Source organism: Numenius arquata, chromosome 3 (genome assembly GCF_964106895.1).
Source record: "Numenius arquata chromosome 3, bNumArq3.hap1.1, whole genome shotgun sequence".
Lineage (NCBI taxonomy): Eukaryota > Metazoa > Chordata > Aves > Charadriiformes > Scolopacidae > Numenius > Numenius arquata.
The window spans coordinates 72,389,392-72,402,462 of NC_133578.1; the positions used below are offsets into that span (position 1 = coordinate 72,389,392).

Consider the following 13,071-nt stretch of genomic DNA (forward strand, 5'->3'; position numbering starts at 1 on the left):
TAGGAGAACATGAACATATTTGATATAGCTAATAATTTAAAGCCAGGGAGAAGAGAACAGAGGAGGAATGACATTCCTTATTTCTCCTTATTAATGTTTTTTATAGGTGCCTCTTTGAAAGGATATCAACATCCATCAGCACACAGACCTCAGAGCTGGGGCTCATACAAAAATATACCGTCTAGTTTAAGAAAAAAACAACAACAACAAAAAACAAACAAACAAAAAAAAACCCCAAAAGGATTATTGCTTTTACATCGAGAGCATAAAATGGTAGAATCAGCAGGAGGCGATTAGTGCCAAAAAAAGATGGGTTTTGTATGGCGACTTAACACGGAAGGCAATTTAAAAGATAGGATTAAAACAGACAAAGGTGCAGGTTTATAAAACTCCCAGTCCTACCCTTGTCAAATCAAAGATCAATCTCCCAAAAGCACTAAATCCCATGTAATCATTGCAAATTCCTATTGTCTTAAAAGGGAGCTGGATTAGGCCTCTAATTCAGTTCTGTAAAGTCTGTTTGGTCCAGGTGAACAAACGAGAGACGGACAATCTCCAAGGAACAACTTCACGACGTGGTCTCAAGATCCTCCACTATAACTTGCCAACGCAATCACTCCCGATGTTACCCTCCAAACACTGGAGTAAAGCGGCTTTTGCCCGTTACTGCTAAATGCATTTTGCCTTCCTGCCTAGCAAAAAAGCAATATCACATCTAATCTCACAAGTTCCCAGTGAGCCAAACACAAGATACTGTCCCTTGAATTCTTCCTGAGACCAACAAAGGCTTTCCATTATTTACAAATCAAAAGCATTTAGAGACAATCATCTTTATTTTTTTATTTAAAACAAGGAATGCCCTGTCACTATTATATAAGAAAAAATATACATCCACCTATTTATACCCATCCTAATCCAAGCATTCCAAAAAATATAATTCCTATTCATGCAGGTAATTGCTGCACAAATTAATAATAATAATAATAATAATAATAATAATAATAATAATAATAATAATATTTTTATAAATAAAATGAAAATAACAAAATACACTCTTTAGTTCCAACAATTGTCCCAATTTCTCTTAAAAATTCCATTTGCAAATTGTTGGAACAGCTGAAAATTATAAAAGTAAATATAGTTAAATCAATAGGATTATTTGCTTTTGATTATTAATTCCATTGCTAGTTTTTCTTGTGTTTTTATTATGCATACCAGTTTTACAAAGTGCATGCTTTATTTTATTTTTTTTTTTTTAATTTTGAACTGGCAAGCTAAAATGACCCATCTTTTCCTGCCTTTTTTTTAATGTTAATACAATCTAAAATCTAGCATTAAAAAATTTATCGTGATACACCTGGTATATTGACTGCTTATGGCGCATGCTTGTCTTGGCAAAAAAATAAAACAAATTGGCTCCCCTCCCTCCCTCCCTCCCTCCCTCCCTTCCCATTCCTTTTGGAAGCAATCTAAAAGTTAAAAGCAGGCTGGAACACAATTGCTTCAAGGGAAGAAAAAAAAAAAGAATAAAATAATACCTGATGCTTTAATTTTTTGTCACATGGCACTAGTTGTGGAATTGCCTGCACACACGCACACACACACACCCAACACGCACGCACGCACGCTGCAACCTGCTCATGAGGAAAATAGTTTATTAGGTCAGGAGTGCCAGAGGCACATGAAGGCTCCCAGCTGTGTGTGCAACTTTGGATTTGGTACCCACTTCACGTCACCTTGAATCCTCTGACATCCACCGAGGGGGTAATGTAAGGCATACTTTGCTGGAACAGTAATAATCCATGCTTCATGCTCAAGAGCTGAGTCTCAGAGGAGGACTGGCTTTCTCTACTCCCTTTGGCCTCGCTCCGTCTCACTCAAGGAACAAAACAACCCAAAACAACGGAGAAGAACTGGGGAAAACAAGGAAAGCAAAAGAAGACAAATCCCTTTAAATGGACTTTCGCCTTTTCATCAGCCTGTGGTTATCTGTAAAGCTGTGCAACCCAGGTGAGATGGAGCTGACAGGAGATGGGAAAAGGCTGTTTTTTAATGTGCTTGGCGAGATCTCCTCTATCTTGTAAGAGATGGAGTGAAAGTACTGGGGGTTCAGCTTTGAGCTGAACGAATTTTGGTGGGACACCACCCGGCTGGTGTACTCATGGGACCTGTAACACATGCAGGAACAAACTGACTGAAGGTCTGTTACTTCGGCCTTGTACCGTGGCCGACCATGCTGGGAGTCCTCTTGGATGTGGATAATCATGCTGTTGCGGTTCCCTGCCAGGGACGCCCGTTCCTCGGCATCCCGCCTCTCGTCCTCGCTGTTCATGGTTAAGAACCTGAGAACAACCAGATTTAGAAATGCCCCAATGACTGTCAACCCCACTAGAATGTACATAAAGCTAAAAGCCACATAGAGAGGCTTCTTTTGAAGGGCCCCTTTGGTCTGCAGGGCCACATAGTCTCCAAACCCTATCGTAGTCAATGTTATAAAGCAGTAATAGTAAGCATGGAAAAAGCTCCATTCCTCATACTGGGAAAAAGCTGCTGCTCCAATGCAGAGTGTTCCCATGCATGAGAAGAAACCCACAGTGACCATGTTTTCCATGGAGACCTCGGTGCTCCTCATCCCACAGCACTTCTTGATGCGTTTCAAGAGGTACTTGACGAAGGTGTTCATGCGCTCGCCCAAGCTCTGGAACATGACGAGTGTCAGTGGGATCCCCAGGACCGCATAGAACATGCAAAAGGCCTTCCCCGCATCTGTCCCTGGGGCGGCATGTCCATAACCTGGGAGGGGGAATGAAAAGACAGGACGGTCAGTAAGGCAGGTTATGACCACAGCTCCCCCATTCACACAAACCGCATGAATCGCAAAGACACTGATGTCGCAAGATCCAAAGCTACAGGAACTTTGCAGTCACACAATCTTCCTCTCTCCTGGCCTATGTCCCATAACCAGAGCAAATAAGACACAGATCAACAAAGTCGTATGCACAGGACTGGGAGAGATGAAAGGATGGGCCCTCCATCCTACTTCTAATAACTATGTGCTCTCCTAAACAAGATATTATCACATTCATTTGCTAAAGTTTCACGTCCATCCTGTATCACATGCAATACTGGAAACTTTGGAAATTGATGGAATTTTCCACAGTATTTTTGAGAGGAGTTGGTGTTGTCCTGTCCAAAAACCAGAGTACACTGATGGCATCCAAATTCTGTGTCTGCTGGCAGCACAGAGTTAACAACATCCACAGACCCACCAACCAAAGAAATTCCTTTTCAAACTCTTCCATACTAAAAAAAACTTCCTCCTAGACACTCTACAAAAGCCACTCACTGTGGGAACACCACAGGACTTTAGGGATTTAATGCCTGCTCTATCTTTAATTAGAATTATAGAATCATAGAATAGCTTGGGTTGGAAGGGACCTTTAAAGGTCATCTAGTCCAAGCCCCCCTGCAATGAACCAGGGACATCTTCAATTAGATCAGGTTGCTCAGAGCTCTGTCCAACCTGGCCTTGAACGTTTCCAGGGATGGGGCATCTACCACCTCTCCAGGCAACCTGGGCTAGTGTTTCATCACCTGCATTGTAAACAATCTCTTCCTTATATCTAGTCTAAATCCCTCTTTCAGCTTAAAACCATTACCCCTTGTTCTATCGCAACAGGTCCTACTAAAAAGTTTGTCCCCATCCTTCCTGTAGGCCCTCTTTTAGTACTGAAAGGCTGCAGTAAGGTCTCCCTGGAGCCTTCTCTTCTCCAGACAGAGCAACCCCAACTCTCTCATCCTGTCCTCACAGCAGAGGTGCTCAAGCCCTCTGATCATCTTCGTGGCCTCCTCTGGACCCGCTCCAACAGGTCCATGTCCTTCTTATGTTGAGAGCTCCAGAGTTGGACGCAGTACTCCAGGTGAGGTATCCAGAGCAGAGTAGAGGGGTAAAATCACCTCCCTTGACCTGTTGGCCACGCTGCTTTTGATGCAGCCCAGGCTGATTATTGAAGAATAAACAACTCACCAGCTTGGTTTATAGCTTCACATCTTTTACAACTAGTCTGGCAAAGGCAATTTCATCAGGATGTTAAACTAATCCAGGACAGAGGGTATAGCACGTTTCACAGCATAGCTTACAGAAGGCAAAATCATGGCTAAGTCTTTACTGTAAATCAAACTTGGGGGGGAATGGACTGTTTTGGAATTATAATTCACTTTTTCACATCACACTGCTTTAAAAATCTACAGCTGAGATTCTAAGTGACAGTACCAAAGGCTTCAAACTGGGATGGCTGGGACTCACCTGGCTACGGTGTGTATTGACCACATGGGTACCACTATCTAGACTCCCCTTAAACTCAATGAATAGAAATATGCAATTCCCAAGTGCATTTCATCTCATCTACACCGAAGTGTCTAAAACAGGTCAGTGAGTTATTCTCAGGAGACACCTATTTCTCTACAGTCGTTATAATCAAAACCTTGGGACAGAATTCAGGTAAAGATTAGTATACCTAAATTTTGGTATTTACATGTGTCCTAGGTTTCCAAGCTCCCATTATAGTCAACAAGGATTGAATGAAAACAGGCAGTAGTGAGTTATTAACTGACCATCCCAAGTCTACCTTATGGCAAGATGAAATGACAGTACTGACTGTTCCATTGACTCTATTCATTAGGTCCCCATTAGAGTGACTAGACATCTGTTGACTGCAGAAGAATTTAGACACCTACTGCACAGGTAGACAACAACAGGCAAACAGCTCAATGCAGGCTTCTTAATAATGAGTAGAGCTCCACCTTCACTGACTAGCTCCAGTGTAGTGCTTGCATTGTAGATACTGAGGGTTTAAATCGGCTTTCCAGAAAGGAGCATCTAGCATCATTTGAGACCCCCAAGATATCAGGATATCCATAGAGGACTGGCAGATGAAACACGGGGCATACAACAGACCCACACTCTTAGAGATCAGAAACTGGAGGCCAGACAGCACCTGAGATACCTCTGAGGCAGGACCATTCCCCTCGTATTGCCTCAGCCCTGCCCATCACTTTTAGACTCGGGTCATGGACCTGCTGCTCTGAATTTGTCTAATCCTTTTATTGGAGCTGTTGACACTGCTTATCTCCTCAATCTTCTGTGGCAACAGATTCCAGAATTTCACCATCTGCTGTGTAAAACTACTTCATATTTTCAAGCAGATGTCCTTGTTTTAGCTAGTGCCCCTTAGTTCTAGTATTAAAGTTCTACATGTACCTTATCTACCACCTTCATGACTTCAGCTAAACTCAGCTTTATCTCTGTTCTCAGTTTTCTCTTGACTGAACTGGAGTCTCAGCATTTTTAGCTCTTATAGCAGAAATCACATTCCCTTAATCATTTCAATGTCCTTCTCTGGACCTTTTCTAGCTCTACCACATCATTTTTGAAGTGCAGAAACTAGAACTCTGCATAGCCCTTTGGATGCAGATGCACCACAGAGTCTGAAGTTTTGCTAGAACAAAAATATGAACACCAGGCAACCTTCAAAATTAAAAGCAACAATGGACAAGGGAAATAAAATGAGAAAACCAGCAAGAATGCACTCCAAAAAGCAACAGGTATTTCCTTAGCTCAGTTGTTAGTTGTTGGCAGACAGATGGGATGTAAAAAACAGTTTACAAAAGAAGCACATAACTCAAAATAGGAAGTTCTTTTCAGGTTACAAAACAAAGAGATTCACCTGTTGTATTGGGCCAGGTAGCCTGCTCATCATAAAAAGCAGTTTTCAAATTACCTGGAAAGGTCAGTGTCTTCAATAGACTGATGCTGGGTTTGTTCCACCTGACTGTCCCTCAATAAAGGCTATAATTGCCTCTCATTACTAACATCAGCTTTTGAACTACAGGGGTGTTAATTAAACCAGGGACATCTTCCCATTTTATAGTTTTAGTTACAGCTGATAAAGAGAAGGAAAGCTTCAGAAAATGTGATTTTCCAGATGGTTGCAGAGATGGCAGTTGGTGGAAACAGCTTTCACTTTGGGTTCTAAAGAAAATGGTTGGGGTGAAAAAAGTTTTCTTTTGATATCACTAATCCTTCTCACTAAAGACATCCACAGAGATAGTTTAGGGACATTATAAAGCATTAATATTATATGCTTACACACTATCTCACAATTAAATTTCTAAGATTTGTCACAGACTTTGTAATTAACTTGGGACTCACAGTTCTCCCATAACATAGGAATATATCCATATCCCTGTTTTACAGATAGGAAAGCACACACACTGGCAGGCTATAGTTTCTCTCCAATTCACATGGGTAGACATAATATCCAGAAATTCTGATTTCTGTTCTGCCCCATGTCATACTCACTTTCCACAGTATCAGATAAATGTCTTTTACTGTATTTTCACCATGAAGCTGGGGCAAAGAAAGGACTTTATTCATGAAGCTGGAATAAGACTTTACAAATAGGTTCATATATAGGGGATCAGAGTCATATATTTCTCCAGTACAACATGGCTTTAAGGAATAAGCATCTTAGTCATTGCCTTCAGCACTCTGAAATGAGAGGTTTCAAAACACACCAAAGACAGACTTAACTCTCCATTACTTTAGCGTTACAGAATCTATCTAGCAATACACAGAGCAATGCATGAAAAGCAAACTCCAGCAGCGTATGTTCTCTGAAATTCAGTAAACCTCAAATTTAAAACAAATCACTGTCTTCTTAGCGTCAGAGACTGCCTCTGGGAAAAATGGGAAGGTCAGTAATTGCCAGAGGAAGCGGGGCACAGAGGATCGTTAATGCCGGGAAAGAGCCCCCCCCAGTGCACAGAGTTAGTCTCCAAGTAGTTGGGTTTTACTTGTGTCAAGTAAAGGCAGAAGCAGAAGCATCTTATTTGGTAGCATATTTCAGCTACCAAAATTCAGCCAAAGTTCCTCTACGTGAATGCCACAGCCCTTTACCAGAGTATAAAGAGATGGCTCCACGTGAACCATAAGAAACAAAAGGCTTCAACACAAAAAGAGAGGTTAAATGTGACATTGTTATTTCTCACCCTTCTGTGATGAAGAAGAAACGTTAAACAGAAGACCTTAAAATTGGGTATAGCAAATGCATCCCCTAACAAACCAAGGGGCTGGGGTAACAGTGAGAAAGGTATACATGGAGCTATACATTGGACCACACCTAGGTAAATAATACCTATGCTACTCTAGTACACTAACCAGTTTGCTGAGGTTCCACAATAGAGCAGTATGACCCCAGCAGGCAGGTTTGTCTGATATTTCATTAGATATAATTTAAATGATTAAAGACAGTCTAAATAACTTTCACCTTGATTGGAAGCGATGTCATTAGTATTCTCTCTCTCTTTTATAATCCCTCCCAGCTGCTTAGGATTTCAAGACAGACCTCATCTGGGTTGGCACCAAGAAGAATAGTTTGGCGTGAAGAAATGTCATGTGTCAGAGTGTTATTCCAATTCTGTACTGCAAAGCACCGATGCACCGCAAAAGCTGTCTCCTCCCAGTTACGGAAGGACTGGGCTACAGACATCAAGCAGAACTGCAGGAAGGTGGAGGCAAGGCAGGCAAAGGGTCAGACTGTAAGGGCTGACACCAAATGAGTACTCCGTTGAGCTCTTCCCTGCCTTTGATTTTTACAGGCCTTGTCCGTTCTCCAGCAGAAAAATCTCAAAGACCACGTGCATCTATATATAATTCTAGAAAAAAAGGGAATATTATGAAAGTCTGGGGAAAACCCACTCAGCCTCCTTCAAAGTTTATTTTTCAATGGAGCTTTTCAGATGAGACACGCTCCTCATTACAGTCTATTTGAGGTCCATTTGGGAGGACATCTCAAATAGCTTTTTCTTACTTCTAAAGGGACATTGTGCTGGGGTACCAGGTCACAACCATAGTGTGCAGTGGAACACAGTGCACAACTACCCCGAGTCCAACAGCGACCACAAGCAGATGGCTGGGGAAGAATATAGAAATGGTATAATTATATGTGACATTTCCCCCAACCATTCGTGTACCCAGATTCATCATTTGGAGCTCTGTGATTTCCTAAGCCAGATATGATCTCACTGGATTTAGTAAAAAAACAATGGATTTCTCTTCCATGAGCTTGGACAGTGTCCCTTGTGTGTGTATAAACTTTTAGCACCTGCAGCATCCCATGGCAAGAAGGTCCACAGATGAACCATGTGTTCTTTAAAAAAATCACCATCGCTTCTTTACTTCTCTCCTATTACTATCACCTGATGTGCCCACCTTCTCTATGGAAGAGACCAGGAGCAATTTTTCCCTACTGTCCTTCTTTGTGTCACTCGTGATTTTATAGATATTTTATCAACAAAAATGCTGTGCCTGCATTCAGGCCCAAAACACGTACCTCCGGCACTGTATAGCCTCATGTGGACAGACCATCTTCATTAGATCTACATCAGTGATCTTTGCACCATGCTCAGCTGCAGGGTATAGACAGGCCCATAGCCTCTGTCTTGACGTCTAACACAAATTCTCTTGAATAACACTTTGCTTCTGGGGCAAAAAGGTTCTCACTAAACAATTTCATGCTATTGCAATGATGCAGACTGCCCAAAACAAGTAAATACATAACAAAAATAAAACATTATGGGAAAAAATCCTGACTATTTCCAGTGTGTTGCAGCTACATAGTAACCACCTCCAATACTGCAAGGCACTATCTAAGCCAGCTAACTAAACTGAGACAAGGGATGGATTCCACCACCAACCCATGATTGTCCACACTGTTAAATCATTAGCACAGTTCCCATCATGGCTTTACCCTGGACCAACCAGCACTGTCCGAGGCAAAGTCCGCGCCAGGTCCACCTATGGAGGTCAACACTGACCACGAACCACTGCAGCTAAGAACAACTCTGGGGCAGCACATGTGTTTATCTGTTACTGACATTCTCCATGCCATCTCTGCTGGTCTTCACGTCTTAAAAAGCACAGGTCCAACTCTAGTTAGCAGCATAGATGGAGCCTGCGTGGTGTAAAGCAGAGGGTGTCTACACTGGGCTCTGTCAGACATTGGAAGAGGTTTGTCTCTAGATGTGCATTGGTACCAGGCCAAATACATGGTCAGTGTTAAAAAATTAAAATTAAATGTGGCAGTGGTAAGTTATTTATAGTTCACGTTCAGGCCAGTGTGTAGCTGCAGAGAGGCTAAGACTCATTCACATTCACACTCGATGTGCAACAGTTTTTAGATGTCTTGAATCTCAAAGCAACACTCTGCGTTATTCATGAGGGATGCTTTATTTCTCTCAGGAGCAGGTTTCTCCCCTCATTCATCCACACATCATTCATCCCCATGATGGACATTTGGGCCTGGTCGTCTCTGACAACAGTCACTGGAAAGAAATTAACTACTCCATCCCCGTGACTCAAACCTTTCTTACTCATGCTGGCAGCAGCCCTGTCCGCAAGATAATGAAAAGAGGATAACGGCACCTGTTACTCAGATGGGCAACATAACTCAGATTAAAACATCTTCCTGATGTCACACACTTCACTTCAGGGGCTCATCTACGTCAGAGAAACTGCCACAAAGAACAGGCTGGCTCTCCACTGCATTTGCTGCCCGTGCTTTCAGCAGGGAGAAGAAACATCTTTGCAGTGCAGATGAAAGAGGTTTCAGTAAGGATCAGGGAGATGCTTCATTTAACTACCTGGCAGTATCTCATTTACCAGGACAAAGGCATTCTCCTGTAAGGCAATCGAGGGCACATCATGGATGCTGCTGCACCTGGATGAAAGTTGTCGTGTAACTACACCAGCCTCCTGGCACACGAGCACTGCTGACTGCTCCCTTTTCTCTCTGCCACGTGTCTGGGCTCTCCCTGAACCCTACTGCCTTTCTCCCCAGACACCTTCAGGACCCACTTTTTCTTTCATTCCCTTGTCACTGCAGCACATCACCTGTATAATCTCTCTTATTTTGCACTGCTTTCCCTTCCATCCTTAAAGACACCCTCCCCTTTCATGCTCAAAAGGCGATCTCAAAGCATGGCACATGGCTCCCTACTGGTACATACAGCAATATCGGCTGATATCATCCCGTGTCGTGAAGACATGGACATTCTGTGAGAGAAGGAAGGATGTGCCAATGCCCAGGTGCAACCTCAAATCCAAAATTCCTCAACAAAGTCAGGGCAGCCTCTCACCCCTGGTCCATTATGACTGCTTCCATGTCCTGACTGCAGAGGTAAGGCCATGCCACCTTGGAAATTACACTCATCACTTTGCATTGTATCAAGACCTGCAGAAGACCACTTGTTCTGGGCAGTGGGGATGCAACAGGCTCCCCTCACTTTATTCTCCTCACCATGAACACAGGCGTCTTTCCTTGTAGATCCTGGAACCAAACTTTGAAGATGTTCAGAGAAAATAGTTTCAAAAGCAGCTCTGACCATATAGGCAGGCACACATGTACACACATGGGACGTGCAGCAAGGAGACAGGAGAAGAAGAAATGGCTTCTCTCTGTGATCCGTCAACTGCCAGGTGAAGGCACAGCCAAAGACTTCCTTTGGATTCTTAGAGGATCAAGTCAAATAATGTGTCCCAGCCCCAGTAAGGCTCTCAGTAAAGTCACATCCATGGGGCACGTTGGAGAACTGTGTTTCAGAAGTTCTCAGACTGCTTAGATTGGGCTTTCCTCCTCCTTCCCTGCCTGGACTCCACCACCAGCATGTACAAAGGATGGCCTCTCCTCTGTCCTGTTGGACCCCTACCTGGGGTGGTGAGGGGACAAATCTATTCAGTTCATTTGGGCAGAGCAGTTGGAAGTGCTGATCGTTCAGTTGCGTGCCTGTCAGAGGTGTGTGCCCAGGTAGTTCCCACTCTCCCCACAGCTGGAGAGACCTTGAACTTATACCCCAATGGGTATAAATATAGGGTATATAGGGTATACAGGGTATCTCCCCTGTTTTGAGAGATACTGCTTCTGCCTAACATGGAAGCTGACCGGTCACAATATTTGGCCCTCTCAGATATCCACTGGGGTACTGCATGACAAACAGGTTTACAAGTTCAAACCAAGCCCCAATAAACTTTTCTTTTTCTAATTAGTTCTGGTTTTATTCTCATTTCTCGATAAGGATGAGCCACATATATCTATATCTCTGCCCATCTGTCTTTCCTCCCCAGTAGCTTTGAAGCTGTTCACCAATTTCCACCACTTAGAAGAAGCTGTAATGTGAACTTGATAGTAATCTGTTCTGCTGGGCTGGCCATCTGGCCAATCTGTGAATACACATAAAAGGGTCAAAAAATCAACACACACATAGTGCAGACTCATCTGCAATGTGACCCGCTCTTTCTCTGACCAGTTACAGGAAAGAAACAGGAGCTGGGGGTCCTGCAAGGTGGGGTAAGACATAGGGGCATGGCAGAGAGCTGCAGGAGTAGGACTTCTCCATCATCTTATAAGACAACCTGTGATGGAATACCTATCTGCCTGCGAGGATGGGGATCCAGATCAGGGTTCAAGAGAACTTGGGGATGTTTTGGAGTTCACAGGAAACCAGGCTTGACTACTGATGCTGCTCAAGAAACTACTTGTTTCTAGCAAAAGACAAAACTTGAAAAATATTGTTTAAAAGAAAAAAAAAAACCAAATATTTGAGAGTTTTGCATTTGTTTGTTTGTTATTATTTTTTTCTTTTCCACGTGAACCTGTTCTATTTTTTATATGTAAAATTTACACTATAAAGGGTTTTACTAAAAAAGTAAATGAAGGAAAGTGGAAATTTTCAAATGGCCCCATGAAACCACTGACAATCTTCCTGCTCATCTATATGACACAGAAGACCTGATTATCTCAAATGTCCTCTTGTTGAACTTAGACAGTCTTTACTTTTACTGCTGAGATAAGTGATGTCTGCGCTTACTGGCAATTCTTTTGAATATGATGACAGAGCATCCGAGGTAATTGCCACCTGGTGTACCACCCCCCAGGAAATCAAGGATGCCAACACTTGCCAGTTAATTTTGTCCAGACATGACAACATTATCTCTGCTCATCTCTGTGACTTTCTCTGCTTCAGAAAAGATCTGGAAAGAGGTAAGAGGTTTCTCTCCAGCTCTGTCACAAGACTAGCATTGAAAACAGCAGTGATTTGAGCCGTGTTTCTGGTATACCATTTCCCAGCTCCTCCCGAAACCAACAGCAGCTCCGTTCCGGATTTCCAGCTGGGCAGTAGTTGACAGTTCCCTGGCCTGCAGCTGAGCCTGGCCACCTTTCTGAAGAAATCAACAGCGGTACAAATTGGCAGCCAGGCACACCACCAGGAGACTGTGTGTGCATCACAGGGACGCGGCAAGACAGATCAGCCAACAAGCTGGATTCTTGTAACAGCAAGAAAAACAAACCTCCAAAGACAAAAGCAGGTTGACTGTGACTCTTTGGGTCCATACATCTTGGGAGCTTTGTGGCAAGCACCAAATGATCAGCTTTTGTGGAGCCTGCACACCACCAGCTCAGGTTAAAACCTTTGCATCTGGACCTGTGTGTGTTTTATATCTCTTTGGCATCGAGATACCTGACTACACAAAGCCCTGTCACACTTCTGAGTCAACATTTTCCCATGTTCCCTGTTTCTGACTGCCTGTACACACCTTTCCTCCCCTTCCTCCTCTCCGTTTTGTTTTCTGAAACCGTCAGAGGATTTACCTCAGGCTCACATCACATCTAGTCCCAAGACAAATCATGCCCAGAACAAGTTCTCAATCTAAAAAGAATCATAGCAACCACTAGGAAAAGACTTATCAGGCCATGTTATCCACTCCCAGAGGCTGGCATACGATTGTTCCCTACAATATGTTCTCCAGGGCTTTGTCCAGTTTTGTTTAAATGATTGAAATAACAGGGTTTCTTCTCTATCCCTTGGGAAATTATTCCCCTGTCTAGCAGATGCAGCTATTAGGAAGGTTTCTCTGATACACAGCCTGTATTTTTCTATACTGTCTTTTATCACAGTATTCTTTTATAGCCCTCAACCCAACACACCCAATTTCTCTTCATCATTACTCATTCC

At 43.0% G+C, this 13,071-nt stretch overlaps 1 protein-coding gene across 1 annotated transcript in view; it reads right to left on the reverse strand.

The window, feature by feature from the left end:
- Positions 1 to 1,951: 1,951 nt before the first annotated feature.
- KCNK9 (potassium two pore domain channel subfamily K member 9) overlaps positions 1,952 to 13,071 on the reverse strand; it is an 86,757-nt gene continuing 75,637 nt past the window's right edge. Inside the window, exon 2 of the mRNA XM_074145638.1 lies at positions 1,952 to 2,793. Within this exon, the coding sequence (XP_074001739.1) occupies positions 1,952 to 2,793 (842 nt within the window). The remainder of the gene's footprint in view (positions 2,794 to 13,071) is intronic.